Genomic DNA, 26189 nt, shown 5'->3' on the forward strand with positions numbered 1-26189 from the left:
ACACCTTCTTTAGACCTCCATATCTTCATTAGCAATAAAATGTCTCCAAACACCACCGTGACCTATCTGCTACAGCTGCTCGTGAACAGGAACAGCCCCTTCATTATTTTTCTCACTTAAAACCCTGGACCAGAAAATCTCAAAATGGTAGGAGAGACCAAGGAAGAAAAACCCCTTAGTCACAAACATGTTCAATTAACGTACAACAAACATTATTTCAGCTCTCATGCTTTGCACATTATCTTGATACTGAAAAATCTGAAAATCTGATTGCACTGCAGAGACACCTTGTTTTGAGTGATCTCTCCATGTCCAATGCACATCCAGTTGCCTCTTCAGCAAGTCTCCAGCAATCCCGTCACAGAACTGTCTTAGAGGAAATGGGTCCAAAACTAGGGGATCAAACTAAATTACCTGAATAATTTTAGCCTTGAAAAATGAAGATGAGAAAGAAATCTCATTTTGTTCAAATAACTTGAAAATTCTCTTCTCTCTGAATTTCCTAAGCATGTAACTTCTGGTACAAAATTCATATCAGTCTCAAGTGCCTCTTACCTGGGCAAACAGAGATCTCTTCTTCAGCAGAGTTTTCTGTGGCAGTATCTGGGCTCCTTTTACTGCCAAGTGGGGTCATTGTGGAGATGCTGTTCAAAATATAAATATAACATGAATCTCCAATCCAATAGGTGTGAGGAGACCTGCCTTTCTCACACAGTTCAGAACAGCAGACGATGCCATAATTTCCAAGTGGTCAATATCTGACAGCCAGAAATGATCAGGATAACAACAAAATATGGGTCTAAAATGCAATCCTAAGCAAAAGCCCCAAAGGGAACATTTTTTTTTCTTCTAGAAAGGCAGAAAGGGTCATTATCTCTTGTCAAGGGAACAAAAATACCTGCTCACAATTGTGGGACTCTGTGGGAGTTATGCAGGTACCAGCACTGTGCCTCTTTCTGTCTGGGGAAGGAAATCCTCACAGGAGAAAGACAGACCTCCTTTATCCTGCATTATCCTCTCCCTCCTCACACTGCTCATTTTCTCCCTTATCCCTGTGCACAGCATCCAAAAGCAGCATGGATGTGACACAAGGCATTTTCCCTGCAGCAAAGTCCTTACAGCATTAGCACAGTGGTTCCTCGGAGGAGCACCCAGCACTGCTCCTCTCATTTTGACCTTTGGATTCCTTCTTTTTTTTTCCTCCCACCTCACTGCACAGTGTCTTTCTGACACAGGCAGGCATTGCTGAGTAAGTCTGGCACCCATGCTGACACACTCTGCACCTTGCGTGGCTCTCTGATTAGTCTGATCAAGTATGCAAGTACACACTTTAAAAACATGAATCCCCGCACTGACAAACACAAGATTTATTAAGCTCAACCACAGGCCTTAGAGAAGAGAGAACAGCCACTGCTGATTTATGATAAATAACAAAATTCTGATAGGAAATCACAAGTGGCTTTTCTCTCTAAATAAAGCATCTCAAAGCATTTGTTATGAATCCAGGCTGAGCGTGTTTTACTCTGTGTCTAACATCAGGGCTCTCTTCAAAAGAACTCACACAAAACAACTTGCTATGACATTTATAAAATGGGCTAATCAATTTGAAGTCAAACCACATTTCTTGCTACACCAACTATCTCCTGGTAACAAAGCCTATAATCATTTATTAAAACCCCAATCTTCCATGCTCTGTACAAAGTGTGGAACAAGCAGGGAGAGCAGCCCACAGAAAGCAAGGCAATTTCTTCACAAGACTGGCACTTCCTAAACTGCTCCACTCTCTCCAGACAGCTCAGAGCCATGTTTTCCTATTAAGTGTTGCTGAGGCCAGTCAGTTGGGGTGCCTGAGCCATACCCAAGAGAGGCCTGTGCTGGCAAACTACCAGGAGCCAGATGGCAACACTTAATGTGCACAAAACTGCAAAGACTGCAGCCATTTCTTGCCTTGCTGCAGATGTTCCAGCTGCTCGAGGAGGGGCCAGGTGCATCCCACCCCAAGGCAGGCAGCCAGGAGCTCCTGGGCAGCTTGGGGAATATCCCAGACTAACCACACCAGCTACACCAAAGGAAAGAAGCCCCTCTCCTTTCACATCCTCCATATCCTGGGCTCTCAGGCCCTAAGCAGGCGGGAGGCCAGCGCTGCAGAGCGCACACCTCGCTGCCTTCTACGCAAGCTCAGAGCTTGGCTGTCACAGGCTCATCAGCCTCAGCAGCAGAGGCAGCTGCAGGTTCCTCCTGCTCCCCAAGGCAGGTTTTAAGCTTGTTAGAAAGGTGCAAGCAAGAGGGATTTTCATACTCTGCATATTGATATTAACTGCTCAGGCCAAACGCTGTTAGATCAGAGGAAAGTTGGCAGTTTTGTACCAAAGCAGGTTTAAATTATAAAACCCAGCAAATTAAAAACATGACATTATCTGGCCTTTCTTGTAACTTGCTCCCTGAATCCTCTCCCATTTGTCCTTCTTCTCCATAGCCTTTGCTGCGGAATTGCATCCCACAGGAAGGAGAGGAAAAAGAAAAAAAAAAAAGGGAAAAGAGGAGTAGGCTTAAATCTGAAGAAAATCATGTTGACTTGCCCCACACCTGTCATCTGCTGAAGTGGCTTTTCTGGAGCACTGCACTCTATCTTTGGCTGATAGGCAGTGCCGTCTGGCTTCCTCCTCCCTGCTTTCCTCTTCAGCAGTAAGGCAAGAACATAAAAATACACACAGAAATCCAGTAAACCCTTCCCCGTGCTGCCTGTGCGCTTTCCCTGACAGACACGTGATGGCATCGCTGTAAGTCACCTCCAGCTCCCCATGGCTTTACTGCACCATGTCACAGGAGCTTCAGAGGGCAAGGAGCAACTCCTTCACCTTGTACAAGAATGCACCTTGCACATCTTATAAAGAAACAACAGCAACTGATCCCTTCTCCTCAGCTGTGCCTCACCTCTCCCATGCTGCTCCAAAAGCATATATTTCCAGAGATACTTAACAGCAGTGACTGCAGACAGCCTTTCCAGCAAGCCTTGCAGCAAGCTGTGGCAGAACTGAACCTCACAATACTCCAGGGAGAGTGGAAAAGCCCATATCACTAGAGACAAGCTGTGAGCCCCACACTCTGAACACCCTACTCACCTCTGTGCAATTTGCATGGGTTCCCCATCTTCAGGCACGTCCTCTGCAGGCAGTACCTGGGCAGGCTGGAAAAGAAAATTCTGCTGTTATATAAAACAATGTGCACAGCTGACTGGGGTCTGCTGGGTCATTTGATTCTGTCCATGACATTGCACCCAGTCTGCTGTATATTTTTATCTGAAAATGGCTCAGGATCCATCCGGAACTAGTCAGCTTTTTCCTCCATCCTTCCTTTTGGCAAGGTGCTCCCTGTAATAAAGCCTTTTTGTTACCTTGCTGCCTAGACATGTTCCTGGACAGTCCATGCCCATCCTCTCCTTCCAACATTGCCCATCATCTCTGCCTATTCTCAGTATCCACTTCAATGTATTCATAGGCAGCAATCATAGCTTTTCTCCACCTCCACCTGTGCTGAGCCTGAAACAACCCAAGGTTTTTAGTGTCCTCTGCACTCCCCCAGGTACCCTAATAGCCCTCACCTACTCCACTTTAGAACTTATTTTCCTGAGCCAGAATGACCTGATCAACTGGTACAGCTAATGCTTGACCATAAGAAGCACTTTTCTGAAATTTCCTGGAGATAAAATCTGTTGCATTTTTCTTGCCTGGGAAATCTGCTGTCCCATCAAAGGAAGGGAACAGATTAACCTGCACATTCTACAGCTGGAAAATCTGTGTGCATTTTATCCCATTTTTCATTTAGCTCTACGACTCCACTTGTTCTTTCCTTTAAAATTTGTTCAAAAGCCTTATGCACTGCTGAGGTCAGGCTAACATGCCAGTCATTACCCAGATCCCTTTCTTCTTCTGCAGTGTACATGTTACACTTGCCATCCTCTAATCAGGTGGAATTACAACGGTTTATTAGCAGTCCTTGAGATCAGGCCTACAATTTCTCATGCTAGGTCTCAAAGAAACCCAAGGAGTTTTCCTCCCCCTTCCTTGAGTCTATCAAATGCTATGAGCTTGATTTCCACCAAAGGTTTCAACTTGGATCAGCTCCACTCCTGGGTATACTTCCCCAGCAAGCTCCAAATCAAGGCCTCTCCTGTCAAATTTCCCTAACATGATTCCAACCCCCAAATATCCCGTTTTATCTAGGCTTTCTTTACCTCTTTGCAGCCTAGCTCATCATTAACATAAAATACCACACCTCCTCTTTTTTTTGTATTTGTCTTTGTCCTCAATTGTGCATTGCTTAACAATGCCTCTGCCCTGGTCATGAACACTCAACCATGTTTCTGTTTTTCCTTGTACATCTGTTATAAAATATGGCACTAATTCAGGTCACCAGACTCTAAATCTCCAGAATTGGGTCTTTTCCCTCTGAATCTTTTAAAGACCAAGAGTTCCCTAACGTTATCTGAAAGGCTCTGAAGAAATTGATTCTATCAGCACTGAAGTTTGTTAGTGCAGGTTCACAGGCTGTGAGATCTCCCGACAACCAGGATTTGCTCTGTGCAAACATCCCCTGGCTGCTGGAGGCAGTGGCAGCAGTTGACTGCTGCCAGGGTGAAAGGTCTGTGCCCATTCCAGGTGAGGGTTTCAGGGCAGGAGTACAGGCAGCCTCCCTCAAGCACATAATTTGCGCCTTCATTTCACACATGGCATGAGGCCATGTCCTTTTTCAAGGACAGTTTTGAATCCTGAAGGATGGTTTCTACACTCAGCACAGCCTAAGATCTCCCACCAGCAGAGCAGCCCTGGTGGCACTGGGGGAGCCCCAGGGCAGCACAGGCAGCCAAGGGTCTCCAAAAGATGCAGCAAGGAAGAGACACGACAGCTCCGGGCCCCTCCTTTGTCACTGCCAGTGGAATTGTATTTGATAGAGGGAAAAAAATGGAGACAAGGCACAAGCAAACATCAAACATATCGATTTTGCAAGTAAATCACCTGCTCTGGCCTCAGTGTGCGACTGCACAGAGAGGCGAGAGAAAGGAGCTACCTCTCATGCTGGGTGTGATAAAGCAGATGAAAAGGCATTTAGAAATTATTTTCTCTCGTGTAAATAGAAAACTGGCAACTTTTGAGCTAACGTTGAAATTGTCAAGTCTGCTCCCTCTCCCTTATTTTTTCATCTTAAAAATATCAGAAAGGCTACATCTCTCAGCTATGGCTCTGAGACAGCTCCCATGGTCAAGAGGAGTAGGTTACGAGTTACCACTCAGCACCACTAAAACCTCTTTTCTCTCCAAGAATTAATTAGGTATTAGCATTAAACAGATAATATTTTAAAAAATACCACACAATTTTCAGTACTGATTAAAAGTTCATGCCCTTCCCAGCTGCTGTAGCTTCCCAAGAGCTTTAGAGTACACATCCGCAGACCTCCAGTCACCCCAATCTTCCAATATAATAACACCTTAATTTCCAGAGGAAAAGCTACAGAAAAAAAAAGTGCAGTTTGCTTTAAGAACCTCTCAGGTCTTTTGTATCTATCCTAAGGAAATGAAAAAGGGCACAAGTCAGTTCCTTTCCTCTGCAGATCACCTCTAAGGCTTGTTTAAATCTCCATCTGCTAAACCCGAGCCAAAGCACTGTCATGAAAAGTCACATTTCAGCACAGGCTGCTCTGCTCTTTTTCTGCAACCAGAAAATGCAGACATGACGTTTTTCCTAAGTGTTCAATATTACAAGACAGAATATAAATATCACAAAACAAGTTAAGTATCTTTCTAACACCAGGGTAAATGATCAAATACACTTGAAAACAGGAACAACAGAGCCAAGGCTTCAGTCATAGAGAAGATAAAGTTATACAATGATCCGGGAGTGAAGTCATTATGAAAAATGAGGGTTGGAAAAGGCTGACACAAACCTAAAATACAGCAGTAATAAATACTTCATCTGACTAGCAATCTGTTTAAACTTAGCAGTGACAGAAAGCTGCCTTCCGCTCCAGCAGGAGAGCCCTGACAGAGACAGAGGCTGACACCTAGTGTCTAGCACACCCGAGCCTGAGAGAAGGTGCCCAACACAAGGACAGGGAACACCAGCGTGGTGACAGATCACCAGGGCAGGCAGAAGATGCCTGTGACCACACAGAGCCTCTCCCAGCCACGAGGGAAAGGAGTACTTGCAAGGGTGAAGCACTGACGGATGCAGATGAGCACGGAGGAGCAAACAGGAAAGACTGCACTGCAAGGACAAATCCACATCTGTCTGCAAAGGGAAACCCAGAGCTCCCCACACACCCACAGGTTTATAAACTGGTTTACTAGAGCTGGTGGTGGTCAGCATCACCTCTGTGCTCTCTACCTTGACACACTGCCAGGCTGCACCCTTCTGAGAAGGATCAGTTGGATGTGTCGGTCTCTGGAGCACTAATGATGACTGCCAGGCTGCTCAATGGCCCCTGTCTTGTGTGAGCTGGGTGTCAGCCTGTACACATCTCTCCATTTCACAGTCACCTGTGTGGCTGGGGGAGGAAGTCTCTAAATTTAAGAGAGGTATTAAATAGCAGTGCCTGCTTTGCAGAAGGGAGTGAACCGTAAAAGGGACAGAAGGGCATGGCTGCTCAACCTCTGCTCAGTGGTGAAGCTCTTACCTGGCAGTAGCTGGTAGTCGGTTCATCATCAGAAGTGGAGTTCTTCTCTTCTTCCATGCTGTGCCCTGGACTCTCTGCCTCCCTCCTCTTTGAAGAGTGGAGCCAGGTGATGTTTTCAGACTCTTGTCCTTCTGTGTCTCCATCTTCTGTACCATCAGCAACCCCATTCTCCCTGCTTATCTCCTCTCCCTTCCCAAGCTCGTTTTGGCTCAAGGAAGAACTGGGCACAACAGGGTTACCAAACTCCTTCTTATGCAATAGCTGCCTCTGAGCCTGCTTCAGGCTCTTCTGGTAAACCTCCAGCTGACACAAGATGACTTTGGTGTACTGGTTGGGGTCCACCCCTTTGGGGCAGAAGGGGATACCCCAATAATAGTGCACTGTGTCTCTTGCCTCCTCCTGTTTGTGCTTCTCCTCCACTGCAGTCAGCGTGCAAAGATCAGGGGTACTGCCAGACCCCTCATTCTGCTCTGCTTGCTCTGTGGAACCACAGACCTTGGCAGTGTGCCCAGGCTGTGAGCTGTGTTTGCTACCTGCTCCTCCACCACTCTTCCTGGGGCTGTCACACTGTTCTGTGGTCCTGCTCTTCCCGAGTGTGGCTGAGCTCCCAGTACCAGCTTCTCCCACAGAATGGCCAGTGCAGGGCAGGAGCTGCTCTTTTGGTTCATGGCCTGCTTCTTCAGAAGAGCTGGAGGGGCGGGTGAACAGTCTCCGAGGTGTGAGTCGCCAGGAGCCTCCTGAAGCCACCTTGCCAAAGGTGGGACTCAAAGACATGAAGTCCTCTCCAAGAGTGCTGGGTAACATTTTACTCGAATCACTTTTTGCTGGTGAGGAAGACTTTTCACTTGACCTTGTCACAGGCTGGCCCTTCCCTGGAGACACGATTATGCTGGATACTAGTGAGCTTTCAACGATTTCCTGGCTTAACCTCCTCAACACTACCAAGGGGCTCTGGGCGACATCCATCTGTCCATTCCCATCAGCTCTGGAGCTCTGTGAGTGGGAGCTGCAGTCAGAGGGAGGGGTGTCAGGGCAGAACGCCAGGCCTCCCAGGATCTCAGGGCCTTCTTTCTCAGCAGGCTGGCCTTGGCCCTGTGAATCTAGTGCTTCCACTGACAGCTGAGGAGTTGCAGTCGACGAGTCTGAGGGCTGACAGCTCTGAAAAACAAAAGGTTGACTCTCCTACAGGCATGTTCTCTATCAGCACACCAAGGGCTCCCCCAGCACACTGGCAACCATCACCTGGACTGCAGATCCCCCTATCCCAAATCAGAACTTTGCACCCCAAAATAGGGACACCTGGGGTTAGACTTCCATGTCCCTCTCACTAGGAACAGTACAAAGCAACTACTCTGTGGCTGCTGACATTCCAGTTTGTGCTGGGAATATCTAGGCCTCCCCCACCAGTAGAACTTTCTTTTGTGCAGCATGGTAAAACAAGCACAGACAGCAACGTTGCTAAAGAACCCTAGTGAGCCTCTTCACAGAAGTGCACTTACACTAAGGCTCTCAGCAATGGCCTTCCTCAAGAGCTCCTCCTCTTCCTCTTCCTGAGAGTTCACTTGTCTAGCTTCTTGCTCACTCATTTTCAGGGCCAGTGCAAATTGTTCCTCTTCCGTCATCTCTACAGCAGAAGAAACAGGATAATGTCAAGTCACAGCTGCAGGTGTATGTAAACACTCAGTGAATATCCAGCATGTAGGGAGAAATGGGTGAGAGTCCCACCTCCCCAACAGGAATGCAGAGAAAATAATCTAAACCTCAGCCATCCTGAAAAGGTGTCACCAAAACTGGAGCAGGCAACACTAAATGAGAAAGGTAACTCAGGTCAGGAACTCCACCTCAGGTTTCTACAGCAATCTAAGCTCTCATTCCCCAAGTATATTAACTGCAACATGACATTTTATTCACCATCAAACAACACACACTGCGGTTGCAGAACGCACATTCAAGGAGAGAGGAAAAGGACAGATTTCTCAAGTGTGTTCATTTTTGTATCCATTAGGCTCAGCAGCAAGGAAGGGTAAACAACGTATCTTCTTTAAGACACTTTTTTTACTAACCATGTAGCACACCTCATTGTCTTCTGACACAGATACCTGCAATACCACAGGAGACCTACCCAAGAGAAAAAGAGCTACATGTTGTTCACCCCGAGCTGCAGGTGGAAAGCTCTGTGGAGGATAATGTTACTTGCTTGATGGTATTATAGAGGATATTTCACATGCATATATCCCCCTTCTGCTCACATCACCACTCCACTGCATCACTAAGTCAGTCATGCATGGGAAACAGGTTTCCTACAGTTGTAACTGCTATTTCAGCAGAAAATTTATTCCTGAAATATTCCTCGCTCCAATCAAACTAGAAGTCTAGACTGGCTACGTAGAAACAAAGCAGTTAGTTACTTTGGAAAACACTTATTTACTCAGACTCAATCCAACACTTTCAGTCTGCTTAAAATATACAATGCCTGCAGAATGGAGTGCAGCTTGAAAAACAACTCAACAGCACTCTCAGGAGCTGAAAAATACATCTTCTCACTCGAAACAAATTGACAGATTTCCTTCAGAACCCGCTGCCTCCTCCAGGCAGAATCCTGCACACGCCATCTCATGCATGAACCAAAGGCTCACGCTCTCTGACGGGCTACAACATCTTTAAGACATGCCATTTGAGCAGGGAGGCTGCCCAAGCACAAAACATGCCTCCACTGCTGCCAGCTCCGGAGACAAGCGTTTCCCTGGATAAAGATGTATTCACAAGTTGCAGGCTCCCATTTTCTATCCCATCCTCTCCCCACCAGCTGCCACCCGAACACAGCAGTGCAGCCGTGCTCTGGCCGTACTGCAGCCTGTCCATGACAGCACTGCTGCAACCAGGAGCATCCACAGAGCAGAGCTTTGCTCTGCCCTTCCCCCAGCTCATGGATGATGGCAGCCTCGTGCTCCCCCACCCAAGCAGGATCTGAAGCATTTTTGGACAGATTACCTTCAGATTCCTTTATGTGTCCTACTAAAACAGCACTTAGCTTCAGGTTGTTGGTTTGGGGCAGGGCGGGGGTGGGGGGGTAATTCCTTTGAAAATTAATAAAGAGGTTGAAGGGAAAGCAGACTGCAGCACTCTCAGGGCTCATGAGGATCTTTTGTCCTTGGACAAAGTCACTCTATGATGTTACAGCCAGGAGGGACCAGGGCAAAAAAAAAAAAAAAAAGCATCCTTTAATGGAAAGCATAGTCCAGTGTATGAAGAAAGCTCCCAGCCCCAAGAACAGCAGCGTTAAACAGCATATCACAGAGTCAATTAGGTTGGAAAACACCTCTGAGATTGAGTCCAACCTTTGACCAATCACCACTGTGTCATCCAGACCACAGCACTTACTGCTACGTACAGTCTTTTCTTTTTCCATAATACCAAACACCTTCCAAGCATTCGGAAAGTGTGTGCTGATTTGTTTTCCTGCCCAAACCATCACAGCAATCAGGCCAGATCCTGCAAACTCAGACATGTGCAGGAAAACTGGTGCACATGATCAGCACCCTGCAACACACGACTTTCCACGTGCTTCAACAGGGGCCTGAGTGTTTGCCAGTTCAGGCTATCAACATCCATGAAGCTTAATAAAAAGAAACATTTTTTGGCGAGTTACTGCTGTACATTTTGTTTTCTTCTCCCTCCCTGGCACAGCAATTTCCCCTCTGGGGACAGGGAATGTGCCAGACAAATGCTGCCTCTGGCAAAGAAACCGGTGACAAACAAGATGCACTTAGTGCACGTTCCAGTTGAGTAGGTGCTCTGGAGATGGGGAAAACTCGAGTTTAAACCCACCTGGTATTACTGTGGGGAGAGCAAAGAGCAGCACTGCTCATGACTTCCAGCAGACCTGACCTGCTTTAAGTGGAGCTGACGGTATTTCATGCTCCAGGACTGATCACTTCTCAGCACCGTGTGTTTTATTAAACTTGATGCTGATTGCAGCCGTCATAATTTATGATAATTAGAAACCCAGAGTGCTGCGTTAGCCCCCGACCACTGTGTGCAAACAGAGCTGGGGAGAGAGCTCAGACTGTGTGGAGGGGGCTCCACAGATCCCGGGAGAAACGACCCCTCTCCATCTGGACCGATGCTCAGCTCACACTCATCACTCGCCTGCCTTGCAACAGCTCATTCCCAGGGGGAAGCACCGGCACCAGGAACTCTGCATCTCACACTCCACAATCCTCTCCAAAGTCACACGTCCATCCCAACGCGGCAGGAAATCCCAGCACCTCTCTGGGGACCAGGGCATCCAAGAGACCCGCAGATGGGAAGGAGGGGTCAGAGAGAAACAGCCTTAAACAAATTAAACCATTTCAGAGCCTTTTTAAATGCTAATACGGCAATTTGCAAAGCGATTTATGTTCCATTTTGACATTTGCAAAGTGAATTAGATGCAAAACCCCACTAGTTGTAGTTAAAACACTTACTAATAAGAGATTTACTCAAAAATAACAGAAATGTGGGATCTCAGTATTTTTACATATCCAAAGTGCAATTACAATAAAAACATTCAAATGTGCTTTAAAGCACCGACTTCCTCCGGAAAAAGAGAGAGAGAGACTTCTTTAGGTTTTGTATTTCCATTTATCCTGTCAGGATGAAACGTCACAGATATATTTTAGTTATGGCTTTAGGTTAAAATGAATAAAACCACAACAAAGCAAAAAAGGGAGGATACGCTTTATAACGAGTGCCTGCCAATATCCGAAATTTTCCAGTTTTGAGGAGAAAGAACTCGCTCTACCCAGAAGCACCCAATCTTTACAAAAGACCAATTTGCCTCGCAATTCAAAGAATTTATTTAAAGACATTGGGAAAAATAATTACTACTTCAAACCTTAATTTGCCTAAAAGCAAACACCGAAAGTCTAATTATAGCTTCCCACAAATGAGAACAGCCTCACCATCACACGTGCTTAAATAAGCCCCTGTTCTCTGACCATGTGGTGCCAGGCACCCCCAGATTCAGACGAGCACATTAAACAACAAAAAAGGCAGCTTTTGCCCCAGGAAAAGAAAAATTATCAATAATTTCAACTTCTAGAAACACAGCAGAACTCCTCTGTTATACAACGTCTGGAGAGCCGACCCTGTCTCCTGTGGATTTTCAGGAGCACACTGAACACCTTTTGCACAGCACCAGCTCCTAAAATCCTACATGTTCAATGATGCAACAAGGACATCCAACTTCAGCAGATCCCTGCTCTTAGCAGCATATGCTTGGTCACATTTTAGTGGCATCTCCAAGGGGGGTTTCAGCTTTAATTTGGTGTTCTGTTTCCTTTGGGAGAAAAAGAAGAATAAGAAAAAGAACTCTTCCCCCATCTCTGACTTTGCTATCTTACTTGTTCAACACAGACATGCACAGTGGGCTGCAGCTCCCACAAAGAACTGGGCTGTTCTGTGCTATGGCCTTAGGCCTCTATTAAAAACAATTTAATTCACACAAGCCCTGTGAGGACTGACAAGCCCAACTGCTGCTGCTTGCGGAGCACTGGAGTGCTCCATTTTGTTCAGTGATTGCTTTGGGTTTTTCAGGAGGCAACATCTCTCCCATTTTAAAATGTCCTGAACTTTACGTGCTGGATAGAGCACTGCATCACAGAGTACAGGAACACGAGTGGGGATGCTCTGGGCCCTGGCTGCTGTAATATGTGGGGCTGTAGAGGGAGCAGAGGTACACTGGCCATGCTCAGTGGGCCCTTCTGCCTGTACATCAGAATATGAACAGGAACATCCCAGCCTTTAGCATCTGTTCACAGATTTATTGTCCATGAATGCATTAATCCCTTATTAAAGCTGTTGTTACTGACCTCTCCACAACCTCCTGTGACACAAACTTTCAGGAGTTCACCCCATGCTGTGTGAAGCATTACTGTCCTTCACCCCTTTTAAACCTGTCTATTTCTTGCTATTTCCACTGATACACCCCAGGAGCTGGTAAACAACAGCTCTGTGCTCAGCTGAGGCATTGCCTTCCCGACGGGAACTTTGATCCCACTGTTCCCTCCTAACAAAGCAGCCCCAAGCCTTCCAGTCTCTCCTCATCAGGCAGCTGTTCCACCCCTTCATGACTTGGGCTGCCCTTCTCTGGATGTACCACTGTGTCCTTGATATGCAGGGGCCAGAACTGCACACAGTGCTGTGGCAAGGGTGCACCAACGCTTTATGTAACAGCAAAATGACATCAACCAAATCCCTGGCTCTTAACACCCTTCCTCATGATGCCCAACATTGCTGGTGCTCTGGCTGCCCCCACACTGTGAGCTGATGATTTCAGAGAACTGTCAGCTGCGACTCAGCTCCTTCCTGAGCGGCAGCTGTCGGGTCAGAGCACTGTGATGATTCAGGGACAGACAGGAGCAGAGGGGCCTGGACAGGAAAGCAGTTTGTGACTGACGGCGCTTTCAGATCAGCCTCAGACAGTTTTGAACCCAGTGAGGTAGCAACATCCTTGCACACTTATTTCAGAAGTGCAAAATTTAGCCCTGTGAAGGGTCTTTTCTGCATCCCCAGGCATGTCACATGCTATTTCTGCAAGGGAAATTATCTCTAACACAAACAGCAGAAGCTGCTCAGCACCAAACAACTTCCCCAGCCCCACAGTTGAGACCTACGTGCAATTTTTCTTTTAGCAGCAAACTTCGTTCGATCCAGCTGTTTTGTTCTCTTCTTTTGCAATCCACTCTCTTCCTTTGACTCCTGCCGCAATGGGAAAGAACATGGTGAGTGCATGCAATATGTAAGAAATACTACCAGTCCCCTCCCCCTAACTACTCAGACACAAACACTGGTACAAGAACAAGCATCTATTTGTGTGAAATTTGAATTTCAAACGTAATTCAAACACATTCTGTAACTATTAAAAGCTGTGTGATAAGCCTAACGAGCAAAAAGAGTTACAGACTGACATAAACAGAGAAGTAGGAGAGACAATAGACTTCATGCCAGTCACCATCATGCACTGCACCTGCTACCCATGATTTTAGAAAGAATTTGTTTGGCCTTGCTAAAGCATTGATATTTGTAAGCTCTCAAAACAGAAAAACAGAACCTTTTTATAAGTGAGCATCACACACCTGTAAGCCAGGACTCTTTCCTGCCATGCAGCTTCTAGTACTATGCCCAGGCAATATGAGGTGATCAAAACTAGAATCCCTAGCCATTTTTGGAGAACCACATCAATGCACCCTGAGGGCAGGAGTGCCAGCTGTATTTTCTCCTCATGCTATTCTTTCATCGTATTCACAGAATCAAAGAATGGTTTGAGTTGGAAGAGACTTTAAAGATCATCTCATTTCAACTCTCTGCCATGGGCAAGGACACTTTCCACCAGACCAAGGTGCTCAGAGTCCCATCCAACCTTGATGGTGGCAAGGACACTTTCCACTAGAACAGTGTGCTCAGAGTCCCATCCAACCTGGCCTTGAACACTTTGAGGGGTATCCACAGCTTCTTTGGGCAGTATTGCTAAAAATATTTCATTTTTGAAACTTGAATACTTCAGAAACTTGTTATCTCGAGGCTCCCTGGAACAATACTCCCACAAACAACTAAAATGCATGCTGCTTTAAGCACAAGGACTGCAGCAGAAATGGGCACAGGCTTAAATGACACAAATTTCTGCAAGTTGCTGTCCTAACGGCTTAGGCGAGGGCACACACATTACCCAAGGCTGGCACTGGACCCCTTCCAATTTGTCTCTCTAAATCAGGTAGGATTAGAATCAAATCCAGTGTTTCAGGCAGAGACCCATGCCTGGCCAGAATGGGCTTTGCATGGCTCCCTCTGCAGCTACACTGAGTTTCGGTGCCATCCACACATCAACCACATGCTTGTGCCCCATTCCACCTCTTGTGCAAGAGGAGGGTTCAAGGAGGGGCACATGGCTTGTGCTATTTTAACACAAAGAGATACGTTCATTATTTTCAAGTGTCCATTTCTTTTGTCCTTTGCCTGTGTTCCGAACCCATGAAATCCTTCAGACTGCACCTCTGTGCTGAGTTTTGTTGAAGACATCTCTGGCTTTAGCATTATCTGTAGATTTTATTAATCTATATACACCACTTGCTCCCTCTTTCAGATCATTAATGAGGATGTTAAAACACACACAGACCTAATATTGATCCTCTTGGCCTCAGATTTACATCTCCTCAAGACGAGCCTCTCCTTTGTTCATCAGCAGCTCTTACTGACAGTCTTTTAGCAGGATTTCAATCCAGGAATGGTGCTATCTAGACCAAATTAAATTATTTATCCAACTAAGATTTTGCAAGACATACTATTAGGTGGTTTCCTGAAACCTTAATACATTACAGCTTTTATATGCCGTAATACCTACACCATTCCTCACTTCCACTGACTTAAGAATCACCTCACAACACAGCAGCAATCATGCTTGGCAAGTCCACACACACTGATGCTTGTGCCTAAGGGTTTTTTCTGTGACTGATTCCTTCTCTTCCCCACACAGAAAGGTTTAAGTACCCCCTTCCCTAGATCTGCCACTGTGTCTCCAAAAGGCTGCTTCACATCCAGAGTCTCTCCTCCTAGGAGATGGACGCCAAGCTCCTGCTCAGGAGGTGAAATCCTCTCTTCCAGGGCCCATCTCCACAGTGTTCCGTAAGCCATGGGATCTCCCACCCCAAACTGCCCTGCCTTGGTCTGCAGCAACAGCCCCATGCTGACCTCATGGGCTGCTCCCACCTCAGGGGATGGGGAACAGTCTGTGGGATCACACCAGGATTGCACTAGGATTATACGCTGGAGGAGGTTCAGCAACAGCTCTCCTGCCCTCCCCCAAAACCCTGCCTAACAATGCTAAACCCAGCCCAGCTTAAAACAGGGGCAATTTAATCCTGACAGGCTCTGTAAATCCCCAGCTCTTCTCTCTAGGCATCAATCTTCCCCTCATCACTCCCGCACTTGCTGGAAGGTCAACCCTGACACTCTCATCTGCAGCTCTCTTCCAGGGCACCGATGTGATTTATGAGCACACCAAACTTTCCAGGGCTGTGAGTGCCTGCTCTGTGCACAGAGACACACACTTACAACACACACCATGGGACAACTCAGGGCTCAAACACCCCCAGGGCTTCTGAGGGGAACAGAGTGCCCGGCACCAGGCACGCTGCCCAGATCCACGGCACAGCCAAGTACGTGCCTCGGTTCCCCACGCTGGTCCTGAAGAATCTCGACATTTACATCAGTGGCAGGAGCAAAATTATTGCAGGACACGTGTTGTACGAACCTCATACATTCGAGAAAGATGTTTAAATTGCTCAGCAGCGTTCTACTGAACAGCCGTGGTACAGTGAACCGCTGAAGCAAATCCAATTAATCCTGATGGGCCAAAATATATACACACATCTCAATTCCAAGAATTCTTAAATCTCCTTTATTTTTAAACCCAGAAAATAAAACATACCTTTTAATTAGGATTTATGGCTGTTTGTACCTCTGCTGGGAGACAGCCCCGCAGGCCCCACAGTGCTCTGCATAAATGCAGGCGTGGATGGTAGAAACAGAAGGGGCCAAGAAAATTCAGGGAAGACAACAGGGCTTGCTCTTCCTGACCCAACCTTTTAATGCTCATCTATCTACAAGGATAATAGGAACTCAAGGGGCCACTCAACCAACTGCCTTTCTAATAAGATCACTAGTCCAAAAATAATCTTAATCAATTAAAATATTCCCAAACTGCAGCCAATACTCTTAGTTACAAGGTCATCTCCAACACACATCTTCCAAGGGAAACGAATTATTACAGCGGAGGCGAGGTAGGAACTGCACACCTCTGCTCAGTGCCAGCCTGGAGAGCATCCCTCCTCCTTTGCTGTCAATTCAAGGCATAACAGCCAGAAGGAACCCATATTCTCTTCCTATGTCAGGCTCTGCACTTTAATTTATGATGCTCTCTTATGAGCAATTTCACTGTCAGCATTGTACACAGATGAAGAAATAGACAGGTTTCCAAAGTTCCTTACACATTTAGTGGAAGGCAGCCACTATTCTTCTTCCTTGTTTCTGTAACCTGCTTGGTTTCACTAGACAGCAGGAAATCAAATTCCTATTTTAAAAATGCTTTAGCACATACTTAAGAGAATCTGACTCTGCCAGCAGAAACAGATACAGCTCCACTCGTTTCTAAAAGCCCATAAATGGAAGCCAGTAGCCAGCATCCCACATCCTGCTCCCTCAAATCCACATGATAAACCACAGAAATCAGCTTCTACTGACTCAGGGAAGAAAAGGCTACAGCAGAATGTCTCCACCCCTAACAGTGCAGACTGCAAAGTCAAAAGGTCTGGGTAATTTTACTGCTCAACAGCAGTTGGGACCATCTAACAATAGGGCACAGCCAAACACCACACATCCTGCATGGGAAATATGCAGATGAAACCAGACTAATTTATTTTTAAAAGCCAATTAGATGTTGGAATTGCCATGTTTGGCTCTTGCCAAGGCTGCTGCTGAAATTAATATCACACCCTACTTTATTAGTCTCTGACTTCAGTTCAGAATCTGTTTCAGCTTTGCTCTTTCAGCTCATTAGAACAAACCTGCTGGAAGTGGAGATGAACAACAAGCCACAACAGGGCTCATGCCAGGATTTTCAGTTCCTGACATAGGGAGAGAGGACTCGGTAGGAAAAAAGGGCTTTTACTGGGCTGTGAGGAGACTGGATTCAGATCAATCTGATTTTCAACAAGTAAGCTCAGCAGAGCCATGAAGCCTCCTCCAGGACCAACTCACATTGCATTCTCCTCTGGGAGATGGAGGCACTGGGTCCCTGAGCATCAGCAGAGCCCATGGAGACAGCAGGGCACTGCAGCATTTCTCCCATGTGGCTCTGCTCTGCTTGGATGGTCAGTGGTGTGAGGTGGCATCCTGGGATTAAGTTATTTTTATTCCTAGTAGCTGGTGCAGTGCTGTGTTTTGGATTTAGTACAAGAATAATGTTGGTGGCACACCAATGGCTTAGTTGGCGCCAAGCAGTGCTTACTCTAAATCAAGGACTTTTCAGTTTCCTGTGCTCTGACAGTGAGCAGGTGCACAAGGAGCTGGGGGAACTGGGCAAAGGGATATTCCACAGCACAGCACCCCATGCCCAGTGTATAAACAGGGGGGAATTGGCTGGGAGACACTGATTGCTGCTCAGGGACTGGATGGGCATTGGTGAGTGGGTGGCGACCAACTGGATTGTGGCACTGGTTTCTCTTAGGTTTTACTCACAGAATCATGGAAAGGTTTGGGTTGGAAGGGACCTTAAACATCACTTCATTCCAACCCTCCTGTCCTAGGCACTTCCCACAAGTTAGGTTGCTCATTGCCTGCTTGGAACACTGCCAGGGATGAGGCATCCACAGCCTCTTTGGGTATCCTGTTCTAGTGCCTCACAACCCTTATAGTAAAGAATTTCTCCAACATATCTAACCTAAATTTCTCCCCTTTCAGTTTGAACCCATTCCTCCTTGTCCCATCACTACAGTTCCTGATAAAAAAGCAGTTCCTCTCTCTCTCTCTTCTTTTCATTACAATTATTCTTGATATAATCATTAGGATTATTAATAGTATTATTATATTTTATCTTGTTCCAATTATTAAGCTGTTCTTATCTCAACCCACGAGATTTACTTTTTTCCCCCACGATTCTTCTCCTCACCATGGGGTGGGAGTGAGCAAGCAGCTGCGTGGTACTTAGCTGCTGGATGGGATTCAACTATGACAGGTGGGCACTGCCATCTTGGCTGTGACATTTCCAGTGCCATCTTTTCCATAGCAAGATGTCCCTCTGGCCATGCCTAGTCCTGAGGTGATTGTCCACTGTCACAGCTGATGGACAGAGAATAGGGCAGTGGCTGGGTATTCCAGCCAATGCCTAAACACACCTCCCTCTGCACCACAGCCAAAATCTGATCTGGAACATCAACACATGCTGCTGATTACCCCGACTGTGAGTATCTCCAAACAGAGGAACACTCAGGCAAAGGGATGTTCCACACCAAAAGGAAGACAGGCCATGCAGAAATAGATGGCACCATCACCCTGGAGTCTTGTCATATGTTCCCCGAGGGCTGGCAGAGCTGATGGATCTGGCAGAAAGAGCTTGTGAGAATTGATGCCAACTTTATAAGTGCAGGCAGGTACTCTCAAAGCTCCCAAAGGATCTATCCAGGCAAAATATTCTTCCAGAAGGTCTCAGACCAGATCAGCAGCATTTGAGGATCAGCTGCACTAAAGGCTGAAGATCAGTTTAACAGGTCAGCACAAATTTTGGACTGTGCTCAGAGTTCATGCTTGACCAGGCCCTGTGCTGAGGAACAATCATCTTGAAGACATGGCTTCAGTGGTCAAACCAGCAGCCCAATGCAAGCAGGAGGTTCAGAAGACCAGGAATTGTCATGCTCAGAGACAGCATTGTTGGGCACTACTTGAAATATTGTGTATTTGTGAATGAACATCCATCTTCTGGCACAGGCAACCAATTCCCTGTGGGATTAAACAGCCAAGGGAGATGGGAACTACTCTACTCACTCGGAATGTCTGCAGTTTCAGAGACACAGTCTGCACAAAGAAGGTCATCTCCTCTGGTTTCCACAGAGCCAGAGAGACTGTTCTTATTTTGTCTGACCCTTTCCAAAAAAAGAGAAGTGTTCCCCGAATCCAGGATTATATATAGAAGAGATCAAAAAGCTTCACATCCAGAAAACTTTTTTCTGATGCAGCTCTGCAGATGCCACAGCATAGACATGAGCAAAGAAAGGGAACTTGGCAAAATAACATGGATGAGCTTGATAATCCAGCATGACTGAAAAATTCCTGGGAGAGGCAGTCTGCCAAAGATCATCAAAAGTGAGAAGCTGGAGGCTTTCCAGGTGCAGCTGCTACAAGATCTGCTGGTCTGGAAGCAGAACTAGGGACTTATTCTATAGATACCTGCCAAGAGACTGCCAAGGAAGAAAGCCATCGAATCAATGATGCCCAAATTGTCCTTGTAGCTTTTGATTCATAAGGAACCATGTCCTAACAGATGCAAGATTAATTGAGAATGTATTGTTCTCTAAAATTGCTATTGATCTGAGCTTCCCACACCTCTTCTTGAACACACAACAAGGTCTTACCAGTGCAAGAACAACAGTTACAACATTCAAAATTGAAATTCAGCTTGATGTACACAGAAGAGCTGAGACAGTTACAGAAGGCAGACAGTTATTTTTTTGAGATCCCAAGTAAATCAGTTTTGTGTTTGATTTTGCAGAAAACAACACGACAAGAGACTGTGGCACTGGATCTGGAAGCTGATGACTCACAGAGAGAGACTGAAGTGAATAAATCCACTCATTCAATTGACTGAACTGTTGTCACTTAAACAGAACCTAATTGGCTCTTTAACGGCCTCTCTGAGCATATCCTTTTCTGTAATATGACCGATTATGCCATCGGAATTTATTGTTTATAGACAAACTTACAGAACAGTGAGGGAGCCTAACCTTTTTATAGATGTGTTTTAAGAGACGTTTGTTTCCTCTTTTTCAGATACGTGCACATTGAGATGAATAATTGCAGACAATAACAGGTCCTGATCTTTTATGTACTGCAGCAGCTCTTATAGCTGCTGATTTCTTTTTTCCTTATAGGTTTCACAATAAAGGCCAGTGATGCAGCAGACGTCTGAAGTTAACTTAGCATATTGCAGAGCTAAGGGTTTAACCCCACTGAACTATTACTGCCATATGTTCCATTTCTTTCAGGGAATTTCCCAATGGGAAAGAACTCAGACAATGTGAAGAAAAAACATCCAATATCGTTTGCCCTACAGCTTCTTACTGTTTATTTCTAGTGATTTTCCCCTCCTCACATGATAATCGCCTTACTGGAGAGCAGCACACTGCAGATGTGGGAGCAAAAGGGACCTGATTTAAGATCTACAGCTTGAGACTGAACTGAAATGCTTTTGAAAATAGTGGAATTACAAAAAGCAGCTTAGGATCCCCAATCACCAGCAAGACAGAGCAAAGCCTTAAGAGCCACACATAAAAAAACTGATTGCAATAACTTCCTCTCGTGTACCTCACTCAGTCAGGGACAGGTTCTGAGGGCTCTGGGTTTCCCCCAGGCAGGAATTCCCGTGCTCATCCCATCGCCCGTGTAACCAACACAGACATTTCAATCTTGAGGGTAGTGCTGATGTGCATAAGCCGACGCTGGGGATCAGGGATCTGAGCCTTGATGCCTCAGCCAGGCACTCCCACACCACATTCACCTTTACATCTTTTGGAGCTGGGTTACAAACTCAGGCTCCTGTAATTCAGAATCAGTTTACCAGACATTGCCTGTCTTTGAGCTACTCACAAGCCTGAGTTCTGAATCATTTTCTTATCTATTTGCACATAATACAGAATCATGTTGCTAAGGTTTAGCTGGAAATCAATCAAATAAAAATTATGAAAAAAAAGATTTGTAAAGGGATTGAGGAAAGGTTACTTTTAAATTACGTTTCAGATTCAGTTCTGAGAGGATTTGGTTATCAAATCCCAGACTCATAACTCACCCTCATGAAGCGCACCATTCATTTCCTAGTCAAATAGGATTTGATTCATCTCATATGTAAGAAAAGGAATGGCACAAGACCCTCTGTGCAAAGCCTGACCCCAGCAGGACAGCGAGGGCTGCCCTGGCACTGTCCTGCAGCAGCAGGGCCCAGCACAGGCTCTGGGTAGCCCAAAGCCATCACTGACCTCTCCATCGCTGTCGGATATAACAATAAATGCGTCCACAAAACTGCGCTTCTTGGCATTGGTTGGGTTCCTCTTCTCTTCCTCCTCTTCCTCCCCATCCTGACCTCGAGACTCCAGGCCCTCTGCAGGCTTCTTCCTCCTCGGCATTCTTCACTCTGAAACAGAGGGAAAGAGTAAAAGCCATTTGTTTCCTTCTGATTTAGATTTCCCCTAACACTTTTTTTTTTTTCCTGCTATTTTTAGGCAAAAGACCCCAGGCACTAAAACCTTATTACAAACCATGGTGGATTTAGTGTTACTGGGAGCCACATGCACCAGTCACCACTCATCTAGTTAAGAACACTTTATTACAGCTGATTGCTAAAAAGGGGTTTCAGGGGAACAGCAACACAGACCAAAGCCACTCTGAATGCCTCATTCCAAAGCAATGAGGCTTTCCTCTAAAAGCCCGTCAGCAAACTCCTCCACAGCATCACTTCACAGTGGGTCTCCCAGCTTCCAACACAACCTCCCCTCCTCAGCCCCACACCTTGACCAAAACAAACTGGGCTGTGGCAGTGGATCCAGCTGACATTTGCACACCCCAGCACAGCCACCACAGCACAGCCCTTTGTCAGCTTTTGTATTCAACAAAACCAGGGAGAAAGGCATTGTTCGGTCAAGGATGCTGTCCTGCCGTCTGCACAGCTCAGTGCGTGGCTGCTCCAGCACTACAGACAGGGAAAACACAGGCAATGGCAGCACGCAGGCAGGAAACAAGACAACAGGTTTATCTGGCAGTATGGATTTCTCAATGAGCAGCAGCCTCCGGAAGAACTCCATCCCAGACATGCCCAAACCATCCGCATTAACGAAGGCACTTAACGAGCAGCGAGGAACCTGCTGAGTGTTATTAGTGCAAACCTGAGTGCACGGAACAATTGAGGGCAGGTGCCCACACAATACAAACTGGTACTTCAGCATCCCTTCCCTTGGCAGCCCACAGACTGATGGAGAGGGATGCACAGCAAGCATTAGCTGCCTGGATCCAAAAGAGCTCAGAGGAGAGGATTGGGAAGAGATCTCAGGAAAGGAGAGCAGCAGGATGGCACAGAGTTAAATCACCCTTTCCTGCCTGTGCTTGCTGTTTGCCTGGTAGCTGAACAATAAAATTCAGTGCTTCTTGAACTGTGATGTAAAAGAGCCTTACAAAGCAGGCTGAGCATGACCAGCTCTGCTGAAGCTCAATTAAACATGTGCAGACAGAGGCTGAACAACAAGCCCCTCGTTCCACATCAGGGAACAGCAGAGCTGGAAATGCAAGTTAAGTTGGCCAGTTCCCAGACCAGTGTCCTTCCACAGAATCACTCTGCCTTCCTTCGAGACCACTGAAATAGCTCAGATGTGTGCTGAGATCTAAAATAAGAGTAAATAAAGATGCAACAGAAACCCTACATCACCCAGGATAGAGCCAAACCCTTCTCTGTAACACCACAAAACTGCAAACAGCCCCTGCATATAGAAACACTAAGGGAGGCCAAAATCCCCATCAGCGTCGAGAACAGCAGTGCACTGCTCCATCTACAGTCCGAGCAGCAAGGTGAGGAATAACCACGCTCCCTCCCTACGATCTGCAGCCTTCCTTCTGCAAATACATGCACACACACGCCCAGAGACAAAAGGCGATTATCCTGGTGAGTCATGATTTGCACCAAAGGTTTGCTGAGCCCTCTGAAAGCAGAATGTTGCACAAATGGGCAGTCACGGCGCCAAAGTGACTGCAAGGACCTCTGCAGTCCTCCAGTGTTTGTCTGTTTAGAAATCATAGAATGGTTTGTGTTGAAAGGGACCTTAAAGATCATCTCATTCCAAACCCCTGGCATAGGCAGGGACCTTTCACTATCCCAGGTTGCTTCAAGCCCTGGCCTTGGACAGCTCCAGGGATGGGGCAGCCACAGCTTGAGCAACCTGTGCCAGGGCCTCAATGGGAAGAATTTCTTCCTAATAGCTAATTTAATCCTGCTCTCTGACAGCTTGGACCCATTAAAGGAAGTGAAAAATAAAAAACAAGCACTGTTTTTGGTAAAGCACTGGCTCTTGAAAAACAAAGCTGTTCAGCTCCAGCTAAGCTGAACTCCAGTGTTGTTGGAATATCCTCACTATATGTTCTCCATTTTTTTGTCTTTTGCTCCAAATGGTTTCTTTGCCCTCCCTGCTCAGAGAGATGGACCGAGCCTCCCACCCGGCTGCTGTGAGCTGCCCCCACGAAGGGCATCCATGGTGGTGGAAAATATTCCCTTATCTTTGGAAAACCACTCATTCATATGCTGTGAGGAGCACAGAAGGACCAACATACAGGGTCTCTGATGCTTTGGAGAGGCAGCCTATAAACCTTCTTACCCCCACAACAAAAGCAACAGCAACAAACAACTGCTGTGCTACCTCTTTTTTTTTTTTTTTTTTTTAAATCCATACCAGTATCACCATCTCTCCTCTGACTCTGCGATACATCTTCTGCTTGGTGCTCTGTGCTAAATAAGAGATCACTGAGAAATATCAGCTGAAGTTATGATGAGTCACCTACCTTCAACATTTAAAGGAGAGAAAAGAGGAGATGTAAGAGATGTAACCACACAACTCCCACAAAGCTTCTGAAAATGAAGGGACTTGTGGCAAAGAGAGTCTCTGAAAATGTAACTAAGGGAACAAGACAAGTAAGAGATCACTTGTAGCTGTGCTAGTCTGAGGCTATGAGTAGGAGAGCAGTAATAGCTTTTATTAGACAAGCTGGTGTAGCTGAGGGAAGACAACACGCATCAGAGCACAGACCTCCTCTTCAGGAAGCAAAGCTGGGCATATTTTGCTTTTAGCACTCTTGGAAAGGATAGTTGTGAGTGCCTGAGGGGAAGATACCTGCTTTCAGACCCACCAAAAAAAAAAAAAAAAAAAAAACAGGCCAGAGACTGAATTATCTAAAATTACCTTTGCAGTCCAGTTTGCAGACTCATTTTACAGTTATCCAGATTTTTTTCCAACTCTGAATTTAAGAAAATTTCTTTGTAAACGCTCTGACAGCAAAGGTGACCTCCTGACAAGGAACTCGCACATGCCACGCTTCTCCAGTCACATTTTTAGGGATATCCTTGAAGATCCCCAACTTGTGATTATTTGTCATTTTCCCTCTCATCTATCATTTTGATGAATCAGAAAGCAATTACCGACAGAATAATTCTAAATCTTGACACCGCAGCTACAGACCTGCCAAGCTGTGACAGCTTGAAAAATGCTCGAAAAAACCAAGCCAAAAAAAATGAATGACTCTCATCCCCGGATGAGTTCCTGAGCCGTTGGAGACACAGGCTGTCGCTTTGTAAACAGCTCCCCCCACCTCGGGAAGCAGAGGCACGACGCTCCCCGTGCTCAGGCGGGTCAGCACCACACGCTTCCATGGAAATATCATCCCCAGACCCTCGGCTCGACCCCGCACGCAGGGCGCAGCTGATGCTCCGTGCGCAGAACACGAGGGCTGGCAGCGCCCCGGGGAGAGAGAAATTGTTTGCAGGATTGATCCGTTTATAGAGCTGGCTCTGCACAGAGGGGACTCGGGCACTGCAGAGGCCACGCACGGCCGGGCGCATCCCCACAGGCTGCTGAGCTCGGGAGATGCTCCCTGCTCCAACGCCCTCGAGCTCAGCCCGCAGCACCTCCCTCCTCCGAGGGCAGGGGAGGAAAATGTTTTCTCTCCCGTACACGGAGGGAAAGTGATCCAAGCCCAGAACCCATCCACGGTCCTTTCCCAAGCCGCTGCCTTCGGGCGCGGAGGGCTCTGCAGGGAAGTTCACAAGGATGCGGTCAGGGATACTCGACAAGCTGGGGAGAAGCATGGGGCATCCCAGGCGGGACAGGGGTGAGCTCTGGGGAAGGGGATCAGCCACAGGTGGGCAAACCTAAGGGAAGACAGCGTGCAGGAGCTGCCCCGGGAGAAGGGGAGGGAGCCGGGCCTGGCAAGAGGAACAGCACAGGCAGGAGCGCCTCGACCTCAGGGGATGAGGCCAAGGCAGAGCTCCGGTTTTTGGGTCCTCTCCCCAGGGATCGTTTCAGGAGGAGTTACAGGGTATCCCCAGCCACAGCAGCTGGGGGTGTGCCTCTCTGTCCAAGCAAGAGACCGAGGAAGAGCCCTTAGAAGGGGACGGGAGGCGTCCCTTCACCCGGGGACAGCGCTAGGGGCCGGTCCCGGGCAGTCGGGGCGGGGATTGGGGTCATACCTGGGGGAGGTCAGCCCGGGGGCAGGGGCCGGAGAATGGCCCCGGGGGAAGGAAGGGGTTCCCCTCGTAGCTCCAGGAGCCCCGCGGCGCGCCTAGGGCCCACCCGCCGCGGGGCAGCGGCATGCCCCGCAGGCCACCAAGGTACTCACCGGGCCCGGGCCGCCCCGTTACCCGCGGCCTCCCCGCCGGGTCTCCCGCACCGGCCCCGGTCGGCGGGTCCCGCACCCGCGCTCAAGTTGGCGGCGGAGGCCTCATTGCCCTCACCCAAGATGGCAGTGGCGGCTTCGCTGCGTCACACGTGGTCATCGGGATGCTGAAGCGGGCAACGCCATGTCCGTAGCGGGCGGGCGGCGGGCCTGGACGCCTCGCTCTGAGGTGCTGGTTGTCTCACTGTTTTCTCAGCCCGGACGCCGCTCCCTCAGGAGAAGGATGCTTTGCGTCTCGCTTAAACACCCACAAAAACGAGCCGCCACGGGGCTGCCCACAAAACACCGGT

General features: G+C 47.2%; 1 protein-coding gene across 8 annotated transcripts in view; it reads right to left on the bottom strand.

Annotated features, from left to right (window-relative positions):
- UIMC1 (ubiquitin interaction motif containing 1) overlaps positions 1 to 26173 on the bottom strand; it is a 39890-nt gene extending 13717 nt beyond the window's left edge. For 4 of the 8 annotated variants that reach the window (XM_066329302.1, XM_066329306.1, XM_066329308.1 and 1 more), the window contains exons 1-7: positions 25843 to 26170; positions 21450 to 21604; positions 13326 to 13410; positions 8169 to 8293; positions 6670 to 7827; positions 3123 to 3187; positions 556 to 644 (exon numbers count right to left, since the gene is read on the bottom strand). In XM_066329302.1, the coding sequence (XP_066185399.1) occupies positions 556 to 644; positions 3123 to 3187; positions 6670 to 7827; positions 8169 to 8293; positions 13326 to 13410; positions 21450 to 21596 (1669 nt within the window). In that variant the 5' untranslated portion in view covers positions 21597 to 21604; positions 25843 to 26170. Of the gene's footprint in view, positions 1 to 555; positions 645 to 3122; positions 3188 to 6669; positions 7828 to 8168; positions 8294 to 13325; positions 13411 to 21449; positions 21605 to 25842 lie in introns of all 8 variants that reach the window. The other 4 variants (XM_066329301.1, XM_066329304.1, XM_066329305.1 and 1 more) reach the window with 2 other exon arrangements.
- Positions 26174 to 26189: the final 16 nt, after the last annotated feature.

This window comes from Sylvia atricapilla, chromosome 14, assembly GCF_009819655.1.
Source record: "Sylvia atricapilla isolate bSylAtr1 chromosome 14, bSylAtr1.pri, whole genome shotgun sequence".
NCBI classification, from domain to species: domain Eukaryota; kingdom Metazoa; phylum Chordata; class Aves; order Passeriformes; family Sylviidae; genus Sylvia; species Sylvia atricapilla.